The 27,500-nt window shown below is 47.2% G+C and overlaps 1 protein-coding gene across 1 annotated transcript in view; it reads right to left on the reverse strand.

The window, feature by feature from the left end:
- Window positions 1–12,877: 12,877 nt before the first annotated feature.
- Window positions 12,878–27,500, reverse strand: part of LOC139375716 (RNA binding protein fox-1 homolog 3-like) — a 677,315-nt gene continuing 662,692 nt past the window's right edge. The window contains exons 14-15 of the mRNA XM_071117526.1: window positions 16,385–16,463; window positions 12,878–13,131 (exon numbers count right to left, since the gene is read on the reverse strand). Of these exons, the coding sequence (XP_070973627.1) occupies window positions 13,087–13,131; window positions 16,385–16,463 (124 nt within the window). The 3' untranslated portion in view covers window positions 12,878–13,086. The remainder of the gene's footprint in view (window positions 13,132–16,384; window positions 16,464–27,500) is intronic.

Here is a 27,500-nt window from a genome sequence, read left to right on the forward strand (position 1 = left end):
GATGAACCTGGAGAAGAGTCCCCTAAGCAAGCTGGTCCTGGGGCTCTGTTCACAAACACAAACACACCCTACAGAGCCCCAGGACAACAGCACAATTAGACCCAACCAAATCATGAGAAAACAAAAAGATAATTACTTGACACATTGGAAAGAATTAACAAAAAAACAGAGCAAACTAGAATGCTATTTGGCCCTAAACAGAGAGTACACAGCGGCAGAATACCTGACCACTGTGACTGACCCAAAATTAAGGAAAGCTTTGACTATGTACAGACTCAGTGAGCATAGCCTTGCTATTGAGAAAGGCCGCTGTAGGCAGACATGGCTCTCAAGAGAAGACAGGCTATGTGCTCACTGCCCACAAAATGAGGTGGAAACTGAGCTGCACTTCCTAACCTCCTGCCCAATGTATGACCATATTAGAGAGACATATTTCCCTCAGATTACACAGATCCACAAAGAATTCGAAAACAAATCCAAATTTGAAAAACTCCCATATCTACTGGGTGAAATTCCACAGTGTGCCATCACAGCAGCAATATTTGTGACCTGTTGCCACGAGAAAAGGGCAACCAGTGAAGAACACACACCATTGTAAATACAACCCATATTTATGCTTATTTATTTTATCTTGTGTCCTTTAACCATTTGTACATTGTTAAAACACTGTATATATATATAATATGACATTTGTAATGTCTTTACTGTTTTGAAACCTCTGTATGTGTAATGTTTACTGTTAATTTTAGTTGTTTTTCACTTTATATATTCACTTTGTATGTTGTCTACCTCACTTGCTTTGGCAATGTTAACACATGTTTCCCATGCCAATAAAGCCCTTGAATTGAATTGAATTGAGAGAGGGGGGAGGGCAGAGGGGGACAGAGAGAGACAGAGAGAGAGGGGGGGCAGAGGGGGACAGAGAGACAGAGAGAGAGGGGGGGGGAGGGCAGAGGGAGACAGAGAGAGACAGAGAGAGAACTGGATTCTCCAATTACATTGAATGAGTTACAGGACAAAATAAAAACCCTCCAACCCAAAAAGGCCTGTGGTGTTGATGGTATCCTCAATGAAATGATCAAATATACAGACAACAAATTCCAATTGGCTATACTAAAACTCTTTAACATCATCCTTAGCTCTGGCATCTTCCCCAATATTTGGAACCAAGGACTGATCACCCCAATCCACCCCAATCCACAAAAGTGGAGACAAATTTGTCCCCAATAACTACCGTGGAATATGCGTCAACAGCAAACTTGGGGAAATCCTCTGCATTATCATTAACAGCAGACTCGCACACTTCCTCAATGAAAACAATGTACTGAGCAAATGTCAAATTGGCTTTTTACCAAATTACCGTACAACAGACCATGTATTCACCCTGCACACCCTAATTGACCACCAAACAAACCAAAACAAAGGCAAAGTCTTCTCATGCTTTGTTGATTTCAAAAAAGCCTTCGACTCAATTTGGCATGAGGGTCTGCTATACAAACTGATGGAAAGTGGTGTTGGGGGTAAAACATACGACATTATAAAATCCATGTACACAAACAACAAGTGTGCGGTTAAAATTGGCAAAAAACACACACATTTCTTCACACAGGGTCGTGGGGTTAGACAGGGATGCAGCTTAAGCCCCACCCTCTTCAACATATATATCAACGAATTGGCGCGGACACTAGAAAAGTCTTCAGCACCCGGCCTCACCCTACTAGAATCCGAAGTCAAATGTCTGCTGTTTGCTGATGATCTGGTGCTTCTGTCACCAACCAAGGAGGGCCTACAGCAGCACCTAGATCTTATGCACAGATTCTGACAGACCTGGGCCGTGACAGTAAATCTCAGTAAGACCAAAATAATGGTGTTCCAAAAAATGTATAGTTGCCAGGACCACAAATACAAATTCCATCTAGACACTGTTGCTCTAGAGCACACAAAAAACTATACATACCTTGGCCTAAACATCAGCGCCACAGGTAACTTCCACAAAGCTGTGAACGATCTGAGAGACAAGGCAAGAAGGGCATTCTATACCATCAAATGGAATATAAAATGCAACATACCAATTAGGATCTGGCTAAAAATACTTGAATCAGTCATAGAACCCATTGGCCTTTATGGATGTGAGGTCTGAGGTCCACTCACCAACCAAGATTTCACAAAATGGGACAAACACCAAATTGAGACTCTTCGTGCAGAATTCCTCAAAATTATCCTCCGTGTATAGAACACCAAATAATGCATGCAGAGCAGAATTAGGCCGATACAAGCTAATTATCAAAATCCAGAAAATAACTGTTAAATTCTATAACCACCTAAAAGGAAGCGATTCCCAAACCTTCCATAACAAAGCCATCACCTACAGAGAGATGTAGGTGATGGATGACCATATTAGAGACGCGTAATTTCCCTCAGATTACACAGATCCACAAAGAATTCGAAAACAAACCCAATTTTGAAAAACTCCCATATCTACTGGGTGAAATTCCACAGTGTGCCATCAGAGCAGCAAGATTTGTGACCTGTTGCCACAAGAAAAGGGCAACCAGTGAAGAACAAACACCATTGTAAATACAACCCATATTTATGCTTATTTATTTTCCCTTGTGTACTTTAACCATTTGTACATTGTTACAACATAGCATATATACATAATATGACATTTGTAATATCTTTATTGTTTTGAAAGTTCTGTATGTGTAATGTTTACTGTTAATTTTTATTGTTTATTTCACTTTTGTATATTATCTACCTCACTTGCTTTGGCAATGTTAACACATGTTTCCCATGCCAATAAAGCCCCTTGAATTGAATTGAAATTGAGAGAGGGAGAGGGGGGGAGGTAGAAGGGGACAGAAAGAGACAGAGAGACACAGAGGGAGAGGGGGGGCAGAGGGGGGGGAGAGAGAGAGAGAGAGAGAGAGAGAGAGAGAGAGAGAGAGAGAGAAAGAAAGAGAGAGAGAGAAAGAAAGAGAAAGAGAGAGAGAGAGAGAGAGAGAGAGAGAGGGAGAGAGAGAGAGAGAGCGAGAGAGAGAGAGAGAATTAAATAAGCATCCTTGAAAGAATAGACAAGCGTGAAGCCTGAGTTGTTTAAAGACAAAGTATATTGAGTTTAAGGATCAACAGTTAAATTGGATATATACTTTTGCTTCATAGTGACTTTGAAAAATCAGTGTCTCCCTTGATATCGGGCCTACACCAACGAGAACATTTCTCTTCTGTTCAGAGGCAGAGCAACAGTAACATACAGGACCAAGTATTGATAAAGTAGTGTAGCCTGATACAGGAAAGTTTCTGAGCATATCTGAAAAAACAAAACGTAATAACACACAAGACATAACACAGTAAATACATTGTGATGATGACCACTTGACAGGGGAGAAGACAGTACAGTACACATACAAAAGAAAGTTTGCAATACGTGTGTACATAAATACATTATTTTGAGGATTTTTTTTTTTTGCTTGTTGATTTTATAAAATATTTTTAAAGAAATGTAAAACGACGGAACAAAGTTGCACAAAACACACTTTTAAACGACTCTGTTAGCGACACATGAAAAATGAATATGTCGAATGAATCAACACACACACACACAAAAAAGCACAACAGAAAAAGCATATTTCTCTTCCTATGTCACAACTGCACATCAAGTTTGGCTTTTTTTTTTCAATGGTTAAGACAATGTGATTCCTATAGTCGAGTTTCTAAATAATTTGTGGGCCATGAACTGGATCTCACTTGGCTATAGGACCGTGGCTCGTTTCAGAACCTCTACCACAACACTGTCACCTGGTATTCCGTTGAGAAAATATGTCTCTGTTACTTTACATGGGAGAGATAATTATGATTTATAAAGCAGACAAACTTCCCAGCCAGTGAGAGTTATATAAACATGAGCGTGGGCTGATGGTGGTGTATGGGCTATGGAAATTGACTTGGGTCCAGCGGAATGGCAATAAAGTATGAATAAATGGATTGTGGGGGAAGAGGGAGAGACTAGCTGAGAGAGCCGATGGCAGCCATTTTGTGTCTGGCCCGTGGCCCATGGTGCCATCTTACAAATGACTGCATTAACAGAGCCAATTAAAGTGGCAATCATTTAATGGCCACCTACGCAGCCGTGCGAGACTGGGACTTTCATCACGTCAATCGGCCGTAAGGCAGTAATATTCAGTTAGAGCAATCTGGCCAGTGGACCGACTCAGCTCTGCTCTACTCTCAATAAAACATGCCACCACTCAGCACTGACTGGGTATTAGGAACAACAGCTCTAGGAGGAGAGGAGTTATTCTTTTGAAAATAAATACACTGAATCGCTTTAATTTTATGACAGCTATCAATAGTATTTATTTGTAGTTAATTGGTCAAAAAAGTTTGTAATTAAAAAAAAAGAGAGAATAAATGTTTTATTTTCCACCAATTTTTCTAAATGTATTTTGGTTTTCATAAACTAAAGAACACATGCTTTCCAGGACAGGTTTCTCTCCCTTCACCCGAAATGAAGGTGCAGATGGACTGATGGGGGACATGAAGGTGCAGACAGAGTGATGGGGGACATGAAGGTGCAGACAGAGTGATGGGGGACATGAAGGTGCAGACAGAGTGATGGGGGACATGAAGGTGCAGACAGAATGATGGGGGACATGAAGGTGCAGACAGAGTGATGGGGGACATGAAGGTGCAGACAGAGTGATGGGGACATGAAGATGCAGACAGAGTGATGGGGGACATGAAGGTGCAGACAGAGTGATGGGGGACATGAAGGTGCAGACAGACTGATGGGGGACATGAAGATGCAGACAGAGTGATGGGGGACATGAAGGTGCAGACAGACTGATGGGGGACATGAAGGTGCAGACAGAGTGATGGGGGACATGAAGGTGCAGACAGAGTGATGGGGACATGAAGATGCAGACAGAGTGATGGGGGACATGAAGGTGCAGACAGAGTGATGGGGGACATGAAGGTGCAGACAGACTGATGGGGGACATGAAGATGCAGACAGAGTGATGGGGGACATGAAGGTGCAGACAGAGTGATGGGGGACATGAAGGTGCAGACAGAGTGATGGGGGACATGAAGGTGCAGACAGAGTGATGGGGGACATGAAGGTGCAGACAGAGTGATGGGGGACATGAAGATGCAGATGGAGTGATGGGGGACATGAAGGTGCAGACAGAATGATGGGGGACATGAAGGTGCAGATGGAGAGATGGGGGACATGAAGATGCAGACAGAGTGATGGGGGACATGAAGATGCAGACAGACTGATGGGGGACATGAAGGTGCAGACAGAGTGATGGGGGACATGAAGATGCAGACAGACTGATGGGGGACATGAAGGTGCAGACAGAGTGATGGGGGACATGAAGGTGCAGACAGAGTGATGGGGACATGAAGGTGCAGACAGAGTGATGGGGACATGAAGGTGCAGACAGAGTGATGGGGACATGAAGGTGCAGACAGACTGATGGGAAGAAAGAAGAATATAATTGCGTTTTATCGACCAATGTCCTTCCCTATCTATCCTCTGCAGTCATACTACCCAGAATGCTTTTGGCTCCAAGCGCTCTTTGAGTTTTAGGAGCATCGTAAAGGGGAACAGAGCTAGGGTCGTTTAAAATTGGGCTTGTCTACTTCAAAACATAAATATAACAACAAAAATGCAAAACAACATAAAAATAAAACAATTTCTCAGAGACCTGATTCTCCTCCTCTAGGTTATTTGGACACATTGTATACACACATACATATTATAGAGCAACAATACACTTCGCATGGTCATCTGACCAAAGACACATAGAATCACAAGATAAGCCAGTTGGGTGCTCTACACCGGCACCTTTTCCCTACATAGTGCACTACTTTAGACCAGGGCCCATAGGGAATAGGGTGCACTACTTTAGACCAGGGCCCATAGGGAATAGGGTGCACTACTTTAGACCAGGGCCCATAGGGAATAGGGTGCACTACTTTAGACCAGGACCCATAGGGAATAGGGTGCACTACTTTAGACCAGGGCCCATAGGGAATAGGGTGCACTACTTTAGACCAGGGCCCATGGGGAATAGGGTGTACTACTTTAGACCAGGGCCCATAGGGAATCGGGTGCACTACTTTAGACCAGGGCCCATAGGGAATAGGGTGCACTACTTTAGACCAGGACCCATAGGGAATAGGGTGCTTTAGACCAGGGCCCATAGGGAATAGGGTACTTTAGACCAGGACCCATAGGGAATAGGGTGCTTTAGACCAGGACCCATAGGGAATAGGGTGCTTTAGACCAGGACCCATAGGGAATAGGGTGCTTTAGACCAGGACCCGTAGGGAATAGGGTGCACTACTTTAGACCAGGGCCCACAGGGAATAGGGTGCTTTAGACCAGGGCCCATAGGGAATTGGGTGCTTTAGACCAGGGCCCATAGGGAATAGGGTGCTTAAGACCAGGGCCCATAGGGTGCCATTTGGAATGCACACTGTCTCTCCCCTTCAGTATACCAACAATTAAGTTAAAATATATTTTTTAAAGTCCTAAAATGTCACCACTGTTTAACCCACTGTTTGACCCACTGTTTGACCCACTGTTTCATCCACTGTTTAACCCACTGTTTAACCCACTGTTTGACCCACTGTTTAATCCACTGTTTAATCCACTGTTTGACCCACTGTTTAACCCACTGTTTAACCCACTGTTTGACCCACTGTTTAATCCACTGTTTAATCCACTGTTTGACCCACTGTTTAATCCACTGTTTGATCCACTGTTTGACCCACTGTTTAATCCACTGTTTGACCCACTGTTTGACCCACTGTTTGACCCACTGTTTGATCCACTGTTTGACCCACTGTTTGACCCACTGTTTGACCCACTGTTTGACCCACTGTTTGACCCACTGTTTGACCCACTGTTTGACCCACTGTTTGATCCACTGTTTGACCCACTGTTTGACCCACTGTTTAATCCACTGTTTGACCCACTGTTTGACCCACTGTTTGATCCACTGTTTGACCCACTGTTTGACCCACTGTTTGACCCACTGTTTGACCCACTGTTTGACCCATATAGATCGTGATACATGTTTGTGAAAGGAATAACACTTTTTCTAGATTTTCTCAATCTAATAATAATAGATAATATCACTATAATCCATTTGATATACTAATAAATACTATGCTGTGACACTTCTATAATAACACACTAGTACTGTATGTAAATGATTCTAGGAAAAGACTCAAATCTTGTAGAAATACAAAAACAAGGAAAACAAGAGTCATTTTGGGAAGAATTCAGTAAAGTGGAAGATATATAAGGAATGAAATATATAGTAATATTAAGATTATTCATAATAAAAGTCAACATATGCAACACGAGATAATTATTTACATAATAAAATCAGAGCAGCAGCAGAGTTGATATCCTTCTCGCACAGAACAGCTGTTTTTACACTGTGAGGTCAAAGGTCTATTGAGAGTGATGTAGACGGATACGTTTGACTATAAGAATATATGTAGATATATTTTGTGCGTGAGCCGAGCTGGTCAAAGACATTTTGTCATGAAACACCAACAGGTTACAGTGTAGAGAATATCTCTTCCAGTATGAACAGCACCCTACACAACAAGTCGTAACATTTTAAGCAACCTCGTGCCCTCTCCTTTGCCCTTGTATGAAGAATACAGATGGTATAGCAACAACGGGATAGACCATATTTATTGTGGTACTGTGAATCCATAGAGCAGGCATTAGGATGGAAACAGTCAACCAATAGCTAGGCCGTTGAGCAGGCATTAGGACGGGAACAGTCAAACAATAGCCAGGCCATTGAGCAGGCATTAGGACGGGAACAGTCAACCAATAGCTAGGCCGTTGAGCAGGCATTAGGACGGGAACAGTCAAACAATAGCTAGGCCGTTGAGCAGGCATTAGGACGGGAACAGTCAAACAATAGCCAGGCCATTGAGCAGGCATTAGGACGGGAACAGTCAACCAATAGCTAGGCCGTTGAGCAGGCATTAGGACGGGAACAGTCAACCAATAGCTAGGCCGTTGAGCAGGCATTAGGACGGGAACAGTCAAACAATAGCAAGGCCATTGAGCAGGCATTAGGATGGGAACAGTCAAACAATAGCTAGGCCATTGAGCAGGCATTAGGATGGGAACAGACAAACAATAGCTAGGCCATTGAGCAGGCATTAGGATGGGAACAGTCAAACAATAGCTAGGCCATTGAGCAGGCATTAGGATGGGAACAGTCAAACAATAGCTAGGCCATTGAGCAGGCATTAGGATGGGAACAGTCAAACAATAGCTAGGCCATTGAGCAGGCATTAGGATGGGAACAGACAAACAATAGCAAGGCCGTTGAGCAGGCATTAGGATGGGAACAGTCAAACAATAGCTAGGCCATTGAGCAGGCATTAGGATGGGAACAGACAAACAATAGCTAGGCCGTTGAGCAGGCATTAGGATGGCAACTGTCAATGTCATATTTCCATTTGTTTCCGTATATTCTAAATATATGGCTCTGGTTACAAACATTGAGGATCGAGGATAAATTGTGTGAAAGACACAGAAGCCAGTCAGACACATGTTTATGAGTGAAGGAGTAGAATGACACATGAGGAAACACTACTAGCTTTAACTACTAACCAAGTTAAAGGGAAAGAGGGATACCCCTTTCAACTGAAATGTGTCACTCTGAATCAACTCTGAAATGTGTCACTGAATCAACTCTGAAATGTGTCACTGAATCAACTCTGAAATGTGTCACTGAATCAACTCTGGAATGTGTCACTCTGAATCAACTCTGGAATGTGTCACTCTGAAGAGAGGTGCGGGTGGGGGGGGGGGGGTGGGGGGGCTGCCATAATCAACATCCACGTCTACAGAGCCCGGGGAACAGTGGGTTAACTTCCTTGTTCAGGGGCAGAACGACACATTTTTACCATGTCAGCTCGGGGATACGATCCCAGCAACCTTTCGGTTACTGGCCCAAATCTCTAACCACTAGGCGTGAGGAAGTGGTGTACGAGCCATGAATGAGGTTCTTAAGTTTGACATTTAGCAGAACCCCCAAGGACATGAAGAGAGAGGGTTATGAGATAACCCCTAACAGTAGAGGAAGTGAAGGTGAGGAAGGAGAGAGTTTATCCAATCCATATTTCCCAATGGCCTCCTCCTAGGAGAATCTGCAGTAATGGACACAACAGCCATGGCATTGGACAAAAGAGGTGTGTGTGTGTGTGTATCTACGTGCGTGTGGGTGTGTGTGTAGTCAGTCTGGTGGATCTTCCAATGAGATCAGTGCTTATTGACTGAGCTCTGTTGTCTCTAATCTGTTACTATCCTCTACACAGTCTTCTTCCCTCGACGCCCACCACAACTGACTTCCCTCTTTTCCATCCAATCACACAGCGCAAGTGTGTGTTTGTGTGGATTACAATGTGTCTGTTTGTCTGTATAAGTGTGCATGTGTGTGTGTGTGGATGACAATGTGTCTGTTTGTCTGTATAAGTGTGCAGGTGTGTGTGTGTGGATGACAATGTGTCTGTTTGTCTGTATAAGTGTGCACGTGTGTGTGTGTGGATGACAATGTGTCTGTTTGTCTGTATAAGTGTGCAGGTGTGTGTGTGTGTGTCCTAGACGAGGGGAATAACCAGCGTTGTAAGGCTGTTGGACTAAGAGATCCTATTTCACAACGAGGTTATTGGTTCACCTCCCTCTCCATTCTCACAATGACCTGCTCCCTCTCCCTCTCTCTCTCTCCCTCCCTCTTTCTCACCAGTGACTGGACTTCTTTAAACACTGCAGGGCCTGGGGGGGAAGTGTGTGTGGAGTTACCTTGAGGGAGTGTCACATGCAGACAGAGAGAGTCAATCTCAGAGAAAGGAAAGAGAAGAACACATTCTTAAAGTGATGGAAATATGTATTTAAGACTCAGTAACACTGAACATCTTCTCCTGTGGGAGTCCTAACATCCTTCCTAATGTCAATCGCAACTCTAAGAGCTTCTCTCCGCCCTCCCACCTCTGCACCTGAGGGATGTTTCCCTAAGTGGCACCATATTCCCTTTATAGTCCACTACTTCTGAACAGAGCCTATAGGGTCAAAAGGCTCTGGTCAAGAGTGGTGCACTACTGCCATTTGGGACACAGCCCAGGTCTCAGTGTGGGACCGTGTCTGGGACTGGAACACAACGTTCTACCATGTAAGATAACAACTCACTGGCCTAATCAACATGTGCCCTTCTCTCTTTCACATCTTACAAGCCTGTAGGGCGGCAGGTAGCCTAGAGGTTAAGAGCTTTGGGTCAGTAACCAAAAGGTCACTGGTTCAAATCTAGCCAGCAAGGTGAAAAATGTGCCGTTCTGCCTTTGAGCAAGGCAGATAACCCCCAACTTCTCTCTCTGGGTACCGTGGATGTCAATAAAGGCAGCCCCCCCCCCCCCCCCCCCTGATTCAGAGGGGCTAAATTACTCCTGCACCTCTCTGATTCAGAGGGGCTAAATGACCCCTGCACCTCTCTGATTCAGAAGGGCTAAATGACCCCTGCACCTCTCTGATTCAGAGGGGTTGGGTTAAATGACTCCTGCACCTCTCTGATTCAGAGGGGTTGGGTTAAATGACCCCTGCACCTCTCTGATTCAGAGGGGTTGGGTTAAATGACTCCTGCACCTCTCTGATTCAGAGGGGTTGGGTTAAATGACCCCTGCACCTCTCTGATTCAGAAGGGTTGGGTTAAATGACTCCTGCACCTCTCTGATTCAGAGGGGTTGGGTTAAATGACCCCTGCACCTCTCTGATTCAGAGGGGTTGGGTTAAATGACCCCTGCACCTCTCTGATCCAGAGGGGTTAAATGACTCCTGCACCTCTCTGATTCAGAGGGGTTAAATGACTCCTGCACCTCTGATTCAGAGGGGTTGGGTTAAATGACTCCTGCACCTCTCTGATTCAGAGGGGTTGGGTTAAATGACTCCTGCACCTCTCTGATTCAGAGGGGTTGGGTTAAATGACCCCGGCACCTCTCTGATTCAGAGGGGTTGGGTTAAATGACCCCTGCACCTCTCTGATTCAGAGGGGTTGGGTTAAATGACCCCTGCACCTCTCTGATTCAGAGGGGTTGGGTTAAATGACCCCTGCACCTCTCTGATCCAGAGGGGTTAAATGACTCCTGCACCTCTCTGATTCAGAGGGGTTAAATGACTCCTGCACCTCTCTGATTCAGAGGGGTTAAATGACTCCTGCACCTCTGATTCAGAGATGACTCCTGCACGTCTCTGATTCAGAGGGGTTGGGTTAAATGCAGAAGACACATCTTGGATGAATGCTTTCAGTTGTACAACTGACCGGGTACAACTGACCAGGTATCCCCTTCTCCCTGTGCAGTAAAACACACTAGCCTTTCTCTTCTCTTAAATCATATCTCATCCCCATACTGTTTATATTTATTTACTTTTCTGCTCTTTTGCACACCAATATCTCTACCTGTACATGACCATCTGATCGTTTATCACTCCAGTGTTAATCTGCAAAATTGTAATTATTCGCCTACCTCCTCATGCCTTTTGCACACAATGTATATAGACTCTTTTTTTCTACTGTGTTATTGACTTGTTAATTGTTTACTCCGTGTGTAACTCTGTGTTGTCTGTTCACACTGCTATGCTTTATCTTGGCCAGGTCGCAGTTGTAAATGAGAACTTGTTCTCAACTAGCCTACCTGGTTAAATAAAGGTGAAATAAATAAAATAAAATAAAAAATATGTACCATTTGAAAAACAGCAAATGCCTTCAACATCCTCTTTGTTGAATAGTGTTACTTGTTCAAAGATATAGTTCAGTTTGGCACGGCAAAATAATATAATGGATATGAATTGAAGATACTGTATGTAATGACTCTCTTTCTAAAAAGAAAAACTGACCAATGAAATATCTAATAATAATAATAATCTGTTTGTTATGTTGTAGTATTATTCCTTATTTTGTAGAAAGCCGTTCTGTGGAGATGGGATACCTTCTGCTTTTGGCTCAGTGCCACAATCAATGCTCTCGCTCTGACACACTACTGCTACAGCAATGGCAGCCACAGCTCTCCTTCTCCCCCCTCTCTTCTTACTACACATCATTCTAGGATACATCACTTCCTGTCAGCCATTTTGTCACAGATCAACCTCTTGTAGCTGAGTGCTTTTATGTTTATGTCATTAGCCTAGCGTCCCAAATGGCACCCTATTTCCTAAATAGTGCACTACTTTTGCCCAGATCCTTACTGGCCCAGGTTAAATGTAGTGCACTGCATAGAGAATAGGGGTGCCAAATTGAACAAAGCTGAACATTAGCGCTCTTAATGTACATTGGGAGAATGACAAATGACAACGTTAATAGTAGTGACCCGTCCCACAGGAACCCAGTTTGATGACATAAACTCAGAGGAATATAGAGTAGCAGCATTTTTTTTTTTTTTCCGTTGGTAAAATCCCTCGGTATGATTCCCATTATACAGGCTTTATACAGACAATATCAGCCTATTGTCAACCATTTATAATACTATTGTTAATGAGATTATAATTTCTAATCATTAAATGTGTTAAATTAATGACAATATTTTGGCTTTATTGGAAAGAGAAAGACCTATTCCCTCATATCCAACTTTTCTTTCTTTCTTTCTTTCTTTCTTTCTTTCTTTCTTTCTTTCTTTCTTTCTTTCTTTCTTTCTCTCTCTTTTTATTTCTTTGTCTCGCTCCAGCACCACTTTCTTTCTCACGTTCTAGAAACCATCAATCTCAACCCAGAGCAATACATTCAAATCAATACAGGAAATGAACAAGAGCATCGTCATTTCCAAAATCAGTACAGTACATCGATGACAGACAATGCATATAGTCAGATAAAACTCTTAAAAGTAGACATCAACTTGAGAGTCTTGACAAGGTGGTCATGTGTTTGGTTGACCTGGAGTTGTTTTGCTCTAGTTTTAGTTTTCCATTGAAGAGGAAGGAGGTGTTAAGTTTGATGTATTTTTTTTTCTGGGGGGCGGAAGGAGGGAGGAGGGGGGCGTTTGTCCCTCTCTCTCGCTCTAGTACGGAGTGAAGCGACTGCAGCCTCCTCTGTATAGGCTAGCCTGCAACATCAAAGATGAAAAAAGCTCCAATCAGTATTCAGTATAGGAAGCTTGGGTTATATGCTGCGTTCGAGTGCTCGTCGGAATTAGGAAACTCTGACATGAGAACATGGCATGTGTATAACTACAACCTGTTAGTAGGTCGGAAATGTACGATTTTCCTAGTTCTGACTGGCATGTGAACGCAGCAATATCATATTATATTGGCTCCTTCTTTTTCTCCCTCAAAACTTTCTTCCCTTTTTTCATTTATTTTTTGTTGTTGCAATGGTTGGAGTGTTGGTGGAGATTTAAAGGAGATGGGTACCAAAGACTTGGAAGTGACTGTGTTTGTGTGCATGCGTACACTATGCATGTTTTGTTATGTTTGTGAGAAAGGAATGGAAGGACTTGAGAAGTGATTAGTGGTGTGATTCAAACTAAGCAGTGACTAAATTCTCAAAAGTTTTGCTCCAGTCCTCAATTGAAACTACAAACTCTAAATAGGTCATTGAATCAGATATACAGTAGTTAATTCTCTTTCATGTCCAGATCACGATTTAAACCGAGCCTGCACCACTCTCTCTTTCCCTGATCTCTCTGCCCCTCCACCCCTCTCTCTGCCCCTCCACCCCTCTCTCTGCCCCTCCACCCCTCTCTCTGCCCCTACACCCCTCTCTCTGCCCCTCCACCCCTCTTTCTGTACCCCTCCACCCCTCTCTCTGCCCCTCCACCCCTCTTTCTGTACTCCTCCACCCCTCTCTCTGCCCATCCACCCCTCTTTCTGTACCCCTCCACCCCTCTGTCTGCCCCCCACCCTCTTTCTGTCCCCCTCCACCCCTCTGTCTGCCCTCCCCACCCATCTCTCTGTCCCCACCTACCCCTCTCTCTGCCCCCCTACCACTCTCTCTGCCCCATACCCCTCTGTCTGTCCCCCCCACCCCTCACTCTGCCCCAAGCATGTTATCCAAGTATCCTAATACAGACCTAGTACATCAAACATCATTATATATAATTAAATATTTCTCTCTCCCTCTCTCTCGCTTTCTCAGTAAGTGGTTGTGCTTGTTCAGTGGGTCTACAAGATGGCATTTTGCCATCTTGTGTATTTAGTTACTTCTTGTTCTTCCTTAGGGCTCGATTTAATCCGCATCACGGAAGTTCAGGGCAATGTTTCCACGTTTGCGGAGGCTGCATTTCTGGTAAACGCTGAATCAAGCTCATATAGCGTTTGGTCCAGATTGAAACTTTACCCCATCCTTTTCTATTCCTATTCAGCCCCTCAATCTTTCTCCAAAGACACTGTCATTTTCACTGTAGTGGTGAGTGGATCAATGTTTGTTTTGTTTTGAGGTCACTGTGTTTAGGAGTGGTGGTGGTAGAAATGTGCACGTGTACGTGTAATTGAATGCGTAATGTAATATAATGCGTAATGTGATATAATGTGTAATGTAATATAATGTAATGTGTAATATAATGTAATGTGTAATATAATGCGTATTGTAATATAATGCGTAATGTAATATAATGTGTAATGTAATATAATGTGTAATGTAATATAATGTAATGTGTAATATAATGTAATGTGTAATATAATGCGTAATGTAATATAATGTAATGTGTAATATAATGTGTAATGTGTAATATAATGTGTAATGTAATATAATGTGTAATGTGTAATGTGTAATGTAATATAATGTGTAATGTGTAACGTGTAATGTCATGTGGAATGTGGAATGTAATGTGGAATGTGAAATGTGATGTGTAATGTGGAATGTGATGTGGAATGTGTAACGTGATGTGGCATGTAATGTAATGTGTAATGTGTAATGTAATGTGTAATGTAATGTGTAATGTAATGTGTAATGTGTAATGTAATGTGTAATGTAATGTGTAATGTAATGTGTAATGTAATGTGTAATGTGTAATGTGTAATGTAATGTGTAGCGCGATGTGTAATGTAATGTAATGTGTCATGTAATGTGTAATGTGTAGTGTAATGTGTAATGTGTAATATGTAATGTGTAATTTGTAAAGTGATGTGTAATGTGTTATGTAACTTGTAATGTAATGTAATGTGTAATGTAATGTAATGTGTAATGCAATGTAATGCAATGTAATGTGTAATGTAATGTGTAATGTAATGTGTAATGCAATGTAATGTAATGTGTAATGTAATGTGTAATGTAATGTAATGTGTACCTGCAGCTAAGGAAAAGGGAGGTGAATTTGGAAGGAGAAAAAAGAAGTGAATGAATAAGAGAATAGAGAAACACAGTTTTAATTAAGTAAATGAAGAATAACAAATGGTTGTATAATTAATGAAGGCTTTTAGCTAGCAGCTGCACGATGGGGGGAGGTCGCTCGGTCGGGAGAGGAAGGGGGGTGCGATTTCCGGCATCACGCGCGTGTCTGCACACAACACCCTGCACATCTGTCTAAGGCAAGAACTCTACACAGATCAGCTTCTCAGACAGAGCTAAGGGGAGCTGCGTGCCATGGGGATCATTTGTCTGTCTCTATTTTTCATCTTTGTGTTTTTTGTTTTTATGTTTTTCTTTCTTTCTTGAATATCTCACGGCACGCCACTACGCGAGCTTGATGGTCGTTAATCTTTGGAGGAAGTCCCTACTCACACCCGCAAAAGAAAACACATAGTTCTTTATTTTTGTATTTTTTTGGGGGGGGGGCTCTCGTTATTTATTTTTTTCATCTTTGATGTTAGCTGCAAAAGCTAGCTAAAAACAAACATTAACCAATTAACTATTTCTTCCTGTGGAAATTGAGGAGAATCCTCTCATAATAAAGGATGTAGCGGTCTCATTGGGATTTTTTTAAGAGCTTCAGGCCAATGACATTGAAAAGGGACTTAAAGCAACGACATCTCTGGTTCATTTACTGAAGTGGCGACAGCTGTTGAATCTCACATAGAAAACATGCCGTAGAAAATCACACAGTGACAGAGTCAGCTGCTTCCAGGAAATCAAAACATTTAAACTCTCCCATGTGTCCATTCTACTTTCATTTACAGTATATGCATCCGTACATAATAAGTACATATTACATGATATAAATACAATGCATGATAAATGCAAAACTCTCTGTGGTGCTTGGACTACTACTCTGTATCCCAAATGGCCCCCTTTTCTCTATATAGGGCCACTTTGACCAAGTCCCTATAGGGAGTAGGGAGCCCTGTGGGATGCAGTGTTTAAGTGTGTTTCACGTTTTAGTAAGCAGTGGTCATGGTAACAGAAGAGGACAGAGGACTCACCATAGTACCCACACTGTACGTGGCTGCAGGACCAATCGTGTGGTGATATGGGTCCGCTGTTGCATAGACTCTCCCATAACTGTATGGGAGAGAGGAGAGAGGAGAGAGGAGAGAGAGAGGAGAGAGGAGAGAGGAGAGAGAGAGGAGAGAGGAGAGAGGAGAGAGGAGAGAGAGGAGAGAGGAGAGAGGAGAGAGAGAGGAGAGAGAGAGGAGAGAGGAGAGAGGAGAGAGGAGAGAGAGGAGAGAGAGAGGAGAGAGAGAGGAGAGAGAGAGGAGAGAGAGGAGAGAGGAGAGAGAGGAGAGAGGAGAGAGAGGAGAGAGGAGAGAGGAGAGATGTGAGAGAGGAGAGGAGAGAGAGGAGAGAGGAGAGAGAGGAGAGAGAGGAGAGAGAGGAGAGAGAGGAGAGAGGAGAGAGAGGAGAGAGTGGAGAGAGAGGAGAGAGAGGAGAGGAGAGAGAGGAGAGAGATGAGAGAGAGGAGAGAGGAGAGAGAGAGGAGAGAGAGGAGAGAGGAGAGAGAGGAGAGAGATGAGAGAGGGGAGAGAGGAGAGAGGAGAGAGAGGGGAGAGAGGAGAGAGTAGAGAGGAGAGAGGAGAGAGGAGAGAGGAGAGAGGAGAGGAGAGAGAGGAGAGAGGATAGAGGAGAGAGAGAGAGGAGAGAGAGGAGAGAGACCACACCATCGTCTTACAGCGTATCTTAGGCTACATACGTGAAGTGTGTTCAGGATTCATTTTAATCAATGACATGATGTTTATTGTTTTAGACAAAAAACGGATATTCATTGACATTCAAATTGATAATTAATTAATTGTTTATTCTAACGGACCTAACCCCAAACATCTGCACATTGATTAAATTAGGCCCTTAAGAGTTTTGATAACAGACAATTAGTGTCGAGAATAATGAACATGAGACACTACCGCACTGGTGTCCAGAGACTAGATGTCTTAGTAACATTACAGACAGCCCTGCCTCTGGTGTCCAGAGACTAGATCTCTTAGTAACGTTACAGACAGCCCTGCCTCTGGTGTCCAGAGACTAGATCTCTTAGTAACGTTACAGACAGCCCTGCCTCTGGTGTCCAGAGACTAGATCTCTTAGTAACGTTACAGACAGTCCAGCCTCTGGTGTCCAGAGACTAGATCTCTTAGTAACGTTACAGACAGCCCTGCCTCTGGTGTCCAGAGACTAGATCTCTTAGTAACGTTACAGACAGTCCAGCCTCTGGTGTCCAGAGACTAGATCTCTTAGTAACGTTACAGACAGTCCAGCCTCTGGGGTCCAGAGACTAGATCTCTTAGTAACATTACAGACAGCCCTGCCTCTGGTGTCCAGAGACTAGATCTCTTAGTAACATTACAGACAGCCCTGCCTCTGGTGTCCAGAGACTAGATCTCTTAGTAACTTTACAGACAGTCCAGCCTCTGGTGTCCAGAGACTAGATCTCTTAGTAACGTTACAGACAGCCCAGCCTCTGGTGTCCAGAGACTAGATCTCTTAGTAACGTTACAGACAGCCCTGCCTCTGGGGTCCAGAGACTAGATCTCTTAGTAATGTTACAGACAGCCCAGCCTCTGGTGTCCAGAGACTAGATCTCTTAGTAATGTTACAGACAGATCAGCCTCTGGTGTCCAGAGACTAGATCTCTTAGTAACGTTACAGACAGCCCCGGGGATAGACATGCTATAAATGTACATTGTAAAGGTGAGAGTGTGGGATTGAAGTGATTTGTTTTACCCGTTTCAATTCATTGAGAAAAAGGAGTGTGTTTTATCTTCTGGTAGAGGAATGGAGGAATGTTAAACCAGTCAGATAGACAGAAGGAGTATATATATAGAGTTAAATTGAATTGAGAGAGAGAGGGATGAGAAAGAAAGAGGGATACAGGGATATGAAAAAGGTGAGAGGGAGAGAAATTAGACTTGCGACACGAGGACAGAGTGTATGAAGCAGAAAGAGTAGGAACAGAAAGTGTATGAAGCAGAAAGAGTAGGAACAGAAAGAGAGGAATATTGGCAGAGACGACTGGCCCAGCGTCGTCCAGGTTAGGGGAGGGATCCCAGCGTCGTCCAGGTTAGGGGAGGGAGCCCAGCGTCGTCCAGGTTAGGGGAGGGAGCCCAGCGTCGTCCTGGTTAGGGGAGGGAGCCCAGCGTCGTCCTGGTTAGGGGAAGGAGCCCAGCGTCGTCCAGGTTAGGGGAGGGAGCCCAGCATCGTCCAGGTTAGGGGAGGGAGCCCAGCGTCGTCCTGGTTAGGGGAGGGAGCCCAGCGTCGTCCTGGTTAGGGGAGGGAGCCCAGCGTCGTCCTGGTTAGGGGAGTGGGCCCAGCGTCGTCCTGGTTAGGGGAGGGAGCCCAGCGTCGTCCTGGTTAGGGGAGGGAGCCCAGCGTCGTCCTGGTTAGCGGAGGGAGCCCAGCGTCGTCCTGGTTAGGGGAGGGAGCCCAGCGTCGTCCGGGTTAGGGGAGGGAGCCCGGCGTCGTCTTGGTTAGGGGAGGGAGCCCAGCGTCGTCCTGGTTAGGGGAGGGAGCCCAGCGTCGTCCTGGTTAGGGGAGGGAGCCCAGCGTCGTCCTGGTTAGGGGAAGGAGCCCAGCGTCGTCCTGGTTAGGGGAAGGAGCCCAGCGTCGTCCTGGTTAGGGGAGGGAGCCCAGCGTCGTCCGGGTTAGGGGAAGGAGCCCAGCGTCGTCCTGGTTAGGGGAGGGAGCCCAGCGTCGTCCTGGTTACGGGAGGGAGCCCAGCGTCGTCCTGGTTAGGGGAGGGAGCCCAGCGTCGTCCTGGTTAGGGGAGGGAGCCCAGCGTCGTCCTGGTTAGGGGAGGGAGCCCAGCGTCGTCCTGGTTAGGGGAGGGAGCCCAGCGTCGTCCGGGTTAGGGGAGGGAGCCCAGCGTCGTCCTGGTTAGGGGAGGGAGCCCAGCGTCGTCCTGGTTAGGGGAGGGAGCCCAGCGTCGTCCTGGTTAGGGGAGGGAGCCCAGCGTCGTCCTGGTTAGGGGAGGGGGCCCAGCGTCGTCCTGGTTAGGGGAGGGAGCCCAGCGTCGTCCTGGTTAGGGGAGGGAGCCCAGCGTCGTCCTGGTTAGCGGAGGGAGCCCAGCGTCGTCCTGGTTAGGGGAGGGAGCCCAGCGTCGTCCGGGTTAGGGGAGGGAGCCCAGCGTCGTCCTGGTTAGGGGAGGGAGCCCAGCGTCGTCCTGGTTAGGGGAGGGAGCCCAGCGTCGTCCTGGTTAGGGGAGGGAGCCCAGCGTCGTCCTGGTTAGGGGAGGGAGCCCAGCGTCGTCCTGGTTAGGGGAGGGGGCCCAGCGTCGTCCTGGTTAGGGGAGGGAGCCCAGCGTCGTCCTGGTTAGGGGAGGGAGCCCAGCGTCGTCCTGGTGAGGGGAGGGGGCCCAGCGTCGTCCTGGTTAGGGGAGGGAGCCCAGCGTCGTCCTGGTTAGGGGAAGGAGCCCAGCGTCGTCCTGGTTAGGGGAAGGAGCCCAGCGTCGTCCTGGTTAGGGGAGGGAGCCCAGCGTCGTCCGGGTTAGGGGAAGGAGCCCAGCGTCGTCCTGGTTAGGGGAAGGAGCCCAGCGTCGTCCTGGTTAGGGGAGGGAGCCCAGCGTCGTCCGGGTTAGGGGAGGGTTTGGATGGGGTAGGCCGTCATTGTAAAATAAGAATTTGTTCTTAACTGGCTTGCTCAGTTAATTAAATAAAAGGTTAAATAAAAAATATGAAGCAGACAAATACATGGTCCAATAGAGAGAGAGAGAGACACACACATGTTTTCTGGGCATGCCTGACCTCTCCTCTTCTCCTCTCTGCCTCTTCCCTGTATCTCTCTCTTCTCCTCTCTGGCTCCTGAGTGGCGCAGTGGTCTAAGGCACTGCATCTCAATGCAAGATGTATCACTACAATTCCTGGTTCAAATCCAGGCTTAATCCCATCTGTCCGTGATTGGGCGGCACACAGTTGGCCTAGCGCCGGGTTTGGCCGGGGTAAATATACATTTGTTCTTTAACTGACGTGCCGAGTTAAATAAAAATAAATAAAAACATTCCTTCACTCCTCCTGTATCTCTCTCTGCCCTCGTCTACTCTCTGGCTCTTCCCTTCATTCCTCCTGTATCTCTCTCTGCCTCTTCCCTTCATTCCTCCTCTATCTATCTCTTCCCTTCTACTCTCTGGCTCTTCTCTTCATTCCTCCTATATCTCTCTCTGCCCTTCTACTCTCTGGCTCTTCCCTTCATTCCTCCTCTATCTATCTCTGCCCTTCTACTCTCTGGCTCTTCCCTTCATTCCTCCTGTATTTCTCTCTGCCCTTCTACTCTCTGGCTCTTCTCTTCATTCCTCCTATATCTCTCTCTGCCCTTCTACTCTCTGGCTCTTCTCTTCATTCCTCCTGTATCTCTCTCTGCCCTTCTACTCTCTGGCTCTTCCCTTCATTCCTTCTGTATCTATCTCTGCCCTTCTACTCTCTGGCTCTTCCCTTCATTCCTCCTGTATCTATCTCTGCCCTTCTACTCTCTGGCTCTTCCCTTCATTCCTCCTGTATCTATCTCTGCCCTTCTACTCTCTGGCTCTTCCCTTCATTCCTCCTGTATTTCTCTCTGCCCTTCTACTCTCTGGCTCTTCCCTTCATTCCTCCTGTATCTCTCTCTGCCCTTCTACTCTCTGGCCCTTCCCTTCATTCCTCCTGTATCTCTCTCTGCCCTTCTACTCTCTGGTTCTTATCTGCATTCCTCCTATATCTCTCTCTGCCCTTCTACTCTCTGGCTCTTCCCTTCATTCCTCCTGTATCTATCTCTGCCCTTCTACTCTCTGGCTCTTCCCTTCATTCCTCCTGTATTTCTCTCTGCCCTTCTACTCTCTGGCTCGTCCCTTCATTCCTCCTGTATCTATCTCTGCCCTCGTCTACTCTCTGGCGCTTCCCTTCATTCCTCCTGTATCTCTCTCTGCCCTCGTCTACTCTCTGGCTCTTCTCTTCATTCCTCCTGTATCTCTCTCTGCCCTCGTCTACTATCTGGCTCTTCTCTTCATTCCTCCTGTATCTCTCTCTGCCCTTCTACTCTCTGGTTCTTCTCTTCATTCCTCCTGTATCTCTCTCTGCCCTTCTACCCTCTGGCTCTTCCCTTCATTCCTCCTGTATCTATCTCTGCCCTTCTACTCTCTGGCTCTTCCCTTCATTCCTCCTGTATTTCTCTCTGCCCTTCTACTCTCTGGCTCGTCCCTTCATTCCTCCTGTATATATCTCTGCCCTTCTACTCTCTGGCTCTTCCCTTCATTCCTCCTGTATTTCCCTCTGCCCTTCTACTCTCTGGCTCTTCCCTTCATTCCTCCTGTATCTCTCTCTGCCCTTCTACTCTCTGACGCTTCCCTTCATTCCTCCTGTATCTCTCTCTGCCCTTCTACTCTCTGGCTCTTCCCTTCATTCCCCCTGTATCTCTCTGTCTCTGAAGGCTTATTCCCTCTCTATTCACTAGCACTAGCTCAGAACTACATTCCTCCTGTATCTCTCTCTGCCCTTCTACTCTCTGACGCTTCCCTTCATTCCTCCTGTATCTCTTTCTGCCCTTCTACTCTCTGGCTCTTCCCTTCATTCCCCCTGTATCTCTCTGTCTCTGAAGTCTTATTCCCGCTCTATTCACTAGCACTAGCTCAGAACTAATCCCACCCTCCCTCCTTTCATCCCTCTCTCTCTCTGAGACGGGACCAGGCGGGCCGCGTCGACCGCTTTATATATTCCTCTCCTCCACATCCCTCTCTCTGCTCCCTCGTTTGTTTGCTATCTTCCAAAAGCAAGGGATGCAAGTGGAGGTCTGGAGGGCATAGATAAGGCCCTGTACGGGTTAGGGCTAGGGTTGGGCTATCAGAGAGTAGAGGAGAAAAAAGAGATGGAAGAGGAATTAAAGGGTGGAGGAACAGAGGAATAAAGGAGAGGTGGAGGGAGGGAATGATGGCAGGGTGGGAGCATGACATCATTGGAAAAAAGTGAAGAGAGGAGATGACTGAAAGGAGGGATGCATGAGAGGAAGAAAGATAGGTGGTCAATGTGCAGGGGAGGAGATGTGAATAGATGGATTGATGGAGGAGTGGAAATGGATGAAAATGAATCTATATCCTGTTACTAGTAAATAGATAATGCCACCACTATGCCAGCTGTCATGTTCCACCTGTTGACATGCACCATTCAAAAAACAATACATCTAATTGTCTGTGGAGTGAGCAAGACTGAAGCAGATAGGACATGGTTGTGTGTCTGTGTGAAATAGTTCCCCTGGGAAACAGAGGCAGCAATTCTCTCAGTTCCACACTGATCCACTCCCTCTAAGCCCTGTTAGACAATAATAAAAAACACTCCATCCCTCAGTGAATTAACTGACTCGCTTTAAATCACAAGAGCTTAAAAAGACAGAGGGAGTAGGGAGTGAGACTGAAGGAGAAGGGAGTGAGACTGAGGGAGTAGGGAGTGAGACTGAGGGAGTAGGGAGTGAGACTGAAGGAGTAGGGAGTGAGACTGAGGGAGTAGGGAGTGAGACTGAAGGAGAAGGGAGTGAGACTGAAGGAGTAGGGAGTGAGACTGAGGGAGTAGGGAGTGAGACTGAAGGAGTAGGGAGTGAGACTGAAGGAGAAGGGAGTAGGACTGAGGGAGTAGGGAGTGAGACTGAAGGAGTAGGGAGTGAGACTGAGGGAGTAGGGAGTGAGACTGAAGGAGTAGGGAGTGAGACTGAGGTAGTAGGGAGTGAGACTGAGGGAGTAGGGAGTGAGACTGAAGGAGTAGGGAGTGAGACTGAAGGAGAAGGGAGTAGGACTGAGGGAGTAGGGAGTGAGACTGAAGGAGTAGGGAGTGAGACTGAGGTAGTAGGGAGTGAGACTGAGGGAGTAGGGAGTGAGACTGAAGGAGTAGGGAGTGAGACTGAGGTAGTAGGGAGTGAGACTGAGGGAGTAGGGAGTGAGACTGAAGGAGTAGGGAGTGAGACTGAGGTAGTAGGGAGTGAGACTGAGGGAGTAAGGAGTGAGACTGAAGGAGTAGGGAGTGAGACTGAGGGAGTAGGGAGTGAGATTGAGGGAGTAGGGAGTGAGACTGAAGGAGTAGGGAGTGAGACTGAGGGAGTAGGGAGTGAGATTGAGGGAGAAGGGAGTGAGACTGAGGGAGTAGGGAGTGAGATTGAGGGAGAAGGGAGTGAGACTGAGGGAGTAGGGAGTGAGACTGAAGGAGAAGGGATTGAGACTGAGGGAGTAGGGAGTGAGACTGAGGGAGTAGGGAGTGAGACTGAGGGAGTAGGGAGTGAGACTGAGGGAGTAGGGAGTGAGACTGAAGGAGTAGGGAGTGAGACTGAAGGAGTAGGGAGTGAGACTGAAGGAGTAGGGAGTGAGACTGAGGGAGTAGGGAGTGAGACTGAAGGAGTAGGGAGTGAGACTGAGGGAGTAGGGAGTGAGACTGAAGGAGTAGGGAGTGAGACTGAGGGAGTAGGGAGTGAGACTGAGGTAGTAGGGAGTGAGACTGAGGGAGAAGGGAGTGAGGCTGAGGGAGAAGGGAGTGAGATTGAGGGAGTAGGGAGTGAGACTGAGGGAGAAGGGAGTGAGACTGAGGAAGTCGGGAGTGAGACTGAGGGACTAGGGAGTGAGACTGAGGGAGTAGGTTGTGAGACTGAGGGAGAAGGCAGTGAGACTGAGGCAGTATTGAGTGAGACTGAGGGAGTAGATATTGATACTGAGAGAGTAGGGAGTGAGACTGAGGGAGTAGCGAGTGAGATTGAGGGAGTAGCGAGTGAGACTGAAGGAGAAGGGAGTGAGACTGAGGGAGTAGGGAGTGAGAATGATGGAGACTGAGGTAGTCGGGAGAGAGACTGAGGGAGATGGGAGAGAGACTGAGGGAGATGGGAGAGAGACTGAGGGAATAGGGAGAGAGACTGAGGAAGAAGGGAGTGATACTGAGGGAGAAGGGAGTGAGACTTAGGGAGAAGGGAGTGAGACTGAGGGATAAGGGAGTGAGACTGAGGGAGAAGGGAGTGAGACTGAAGGATAAGGGAGTAAGACCGAGGGAGTAGAGAGTGAGACTGAGGGAGTAGGGAGTGATACTGAGGGAGAAGGGAGTGAGACTGAGGGAGTAGGGAGTGAGACTGAAGGAGAAGGGAGTGAGACTGAGGGAGAAGGGAGTGAGACTGAGGGAGAAGGGAACGAGACTGAGGGAGAAGGGAGCGAGACTGAGGGAGAAGGGAGCGAGACTGAGGGAGAAGGGAGCGAGACTGAGGGAGAAGGGAGTGAGACTGAGGGAGTAGGGGGTGAGACTGAGGGAGAAGGGAGTGAGACTGAGGGAGAAGGGAGTGAGACTGAGGGAGAAGGGAGTGAAACTGAGGGAGTAGGGAGTGAGACTGAGGGAGTAGGGAGTGAGACTGAGGGAGTAGGGAGTGAGACTGAGGGAGAAGGGAGCGATACTGAGGGAGAAGGGATCGAGACTGAGGGAGAAGGGAGCGAGACTGAGGGAGAAGGGAGTGAGACTGAGGGAGTAGGGGGTGAGACAGAGGGAGTAGGGGGTGAGACTGAGGGAGAAGGGAGTGAGACTGAGGGAGAAGGGAGTGAGACTGAGGGAGAAGGGAGTGAAACTGAGGGAGTAGGAAGTGAGACTGAGGGAGTAGGGAGTGAGACTGAGGGAGTAGGGAGTGAGACTGAGGGAGAAGGGAGCGATACTGAGGGAGAAGGGAACGAGACTGAGGGAGAAGGGAGCGAGACTGAGGGAGAAGGGAGTGAGACTGAGGGAGTAAGGGGTGAGACAGAGGGAGAAGGGAGTGAGACTGAGGGAGAAGGGAGTGAAACTGAGTGAGTAGGGAGTGAGACTGAGGGAGAAGGGAGTGAGACTGAGGGAGTAGGGAGTGAGACTGAAGGAGTAGGGAGTGAGACTGAGGTAGTAGGGAGTGAGACTGAGGGAGTAGGGAGTGAGACTGAAGGAGTAGGGAGTGAGACTGAGGGAGTAGGGAGTGAGATTGAGGGAGTAGGGAGTGAGACTGAAGGAGTAGGGAGTGAGACTGAGGGAGTAGGGAGTGAGATTGAGGGAGAAGGGAGTGAGACTGAGGGAGTAGGGAGTGAGATTGAGGGAGAAGGGAGTGAGACTGAGGGAGTAGGGAGTGAGACTGAAGGAGAAGGGATTGAGACTGAGGGAGTAGGGAGTGAGACTGAGGGAGTAGGGAGTGAGACTGAGGGAGTAGGGAGTGAGACTGAGGGAGTAGGGAGTGAGACTGAAGGAGTAGGGAGTGAGACTGAAGGAGTAGGGAGTGAGACTGAAGGAGTAGGGAGTGAGACTGAGGGAGTAGGGAGTGAGACTGAAGGAGTAGGGAGTGAGACTGAGGGAGTAGGGAGTGAGACTGAGGTAGTAGGGAGTGAGACTGAGGGAGAAGGGAGTGAGGCTGAGGGAGAAGGGAGTGACATTGAGGGAGTAGGGAGTGAGACTGAGGGAGAAGGGAGTGAGACTGAGGAAGTCGGGAGTGAGACTGAGGGACTAGGGAGTGAGACTGAGGGAGTAGGTTGTGAGACTGAGGGAGAAGGCAGTGAGACTGAGGCAGTATTGAGTGAGACTGAGGGAGTAGATATTGATACTGAGAGAGTAGGGAGTGAGACTGAGGGAGTAGCGAGTGAGATTGAGGGAGTAGCGAGTGAGACTGAAGGAGAAGGGAGTGAGACTTAGGGAGAAGGGAGTGAGACTGAGGGATAAGGGAGTGAGACTGAGGGAGAAGGGAGTGAGACTGAAGGATAAGGGAGTAAGACCGAGGGAGTAGAGAGTGAGACTGAGGGAGTAGGGAGTGATACTGAGGGAGAAGGGAGTGAGACTGAGGGAGTAGGGAGTGAGACTGAAGGAGAAGGGAGTGAGACTGAGGGAGAAGGGAGTGAGACTGAGGGAGAAGGGAACGAGACTGAGGGAGAAGGGAGCGAGACTGAGGGAGAAGGGAGCGAGACTGAGGGAGAAGGGAGTGAAACTGAGTGAGTAGGGAGTGAGACTGAGGGAGAAGGGAGTGAGACTGAGGGAGTAGGGAGTGAGACTGAAGGAGTAGGGAGTGAGACTGAGGTAGTAGGGAGTGAGACTGAGGGAGTAGGGAGTGAGACTGAAGGAGTAGGGAGTGAGACTGAGGGAGTAGGGAGTGAGATTGAGGGAGTAGGGAGTGAGACTGAAGGAGTAGGGAGTGAGGCTGAGGGAGTAGGGAGTGAGATTGAGGGAGAAGGGAGTGAGACTGAGGGAGTAGGGAGTGAGATTGAGGGAGAAGGGAGTGAGACTGAGGGAGTAGGGAGTGAGACTGAAGGAGAAGGGATTGAGACTGAGGGAGTAGGGAGTGAGACTGAGGGAGTAGGGAGTGAGACTGAGGGAGTAGGGAGTGAGACTGAGGGAGTAGGGAGTGAGACTGAGGGAGTAGGGAGTGAGACTGAAGGAGTAGGGAGTGAGACTGAAGGAGTAGGGAGTGAGACTGAAGGAGTAGGGAGTGAGACTGAGGGAGTAGGGAGTGAGACTGAAGGAGTAGGGAGTGAGACTGAGGGAGTAGGGATTGAGACTGAGGTAGTAGGGAGTGAGACTGAAGGAGTAGGGAGTGAGACTGAGGGAGTAGGGAGTGAGACTGAGGTAGTAGGGAGTGAGACTGAGGGAGAAGGGAGTGAGGCTGAGGGAGAAGGGAGTGACATTGAGGGAGTAGGGAGTGAGACTGAGGGAGAAGGGAGTGAGACTGAAGGAGTAGGGAGTGAGACTGAAGGAGTAGGGAGTGAGACTGAAGGAGTAGGGAGTGAGACTGAGGGAGTAGGGAGTGAGACTGAAGGAGTAGGGAGTGAGACTGAGGGAGTAGGGAGTGAGACTGAGGTAGTAGGGAGTGAGACTGAGGGAGAAGGGAGTGAGGCTGAGGGAGAAGGGAGTGACATTGAGGGAGTAGGGAGTGAGACTGAGGGAGAAGGGAGTGAGACTGAGGAAGTCGGGAGTGAGACTGAGGGACTAGGGAGTGAGACTGAGGGAGTAGGTTGTGAGACTGAGGGAGAAGGCAGTGAGACTGAGGCAGTATTGAGTGAGACTGAGGGAGTAGATATTGATACTGAGAGAGTAGGGAGTGAGACTGAGGGAGTAGCGAGTGAGATTGAGGGAGTAGCGAGTGAGACTGAAGGAGAAGGGAGTGAGACTTAGGGAGAAGGGAGTGAGACTG

This window comes from Oncorhynchus clarkii, chromosome 20, assembly GCF_045791955.1.
Source record: "Oncorhynchus clarkii lewisi isolate Uvic-CL-2024 chromosome 20, UVic_Ocla_1.0, whole genome shotgun sequence".
Taxonomy (NCBI): domain Eukaryota; kingdom Metazoa; phylum Chordata; class Actinopteri; order Salmoniformes; family Salmonidae; genus Oncorhynchus; species Oncorhynchus clarkii.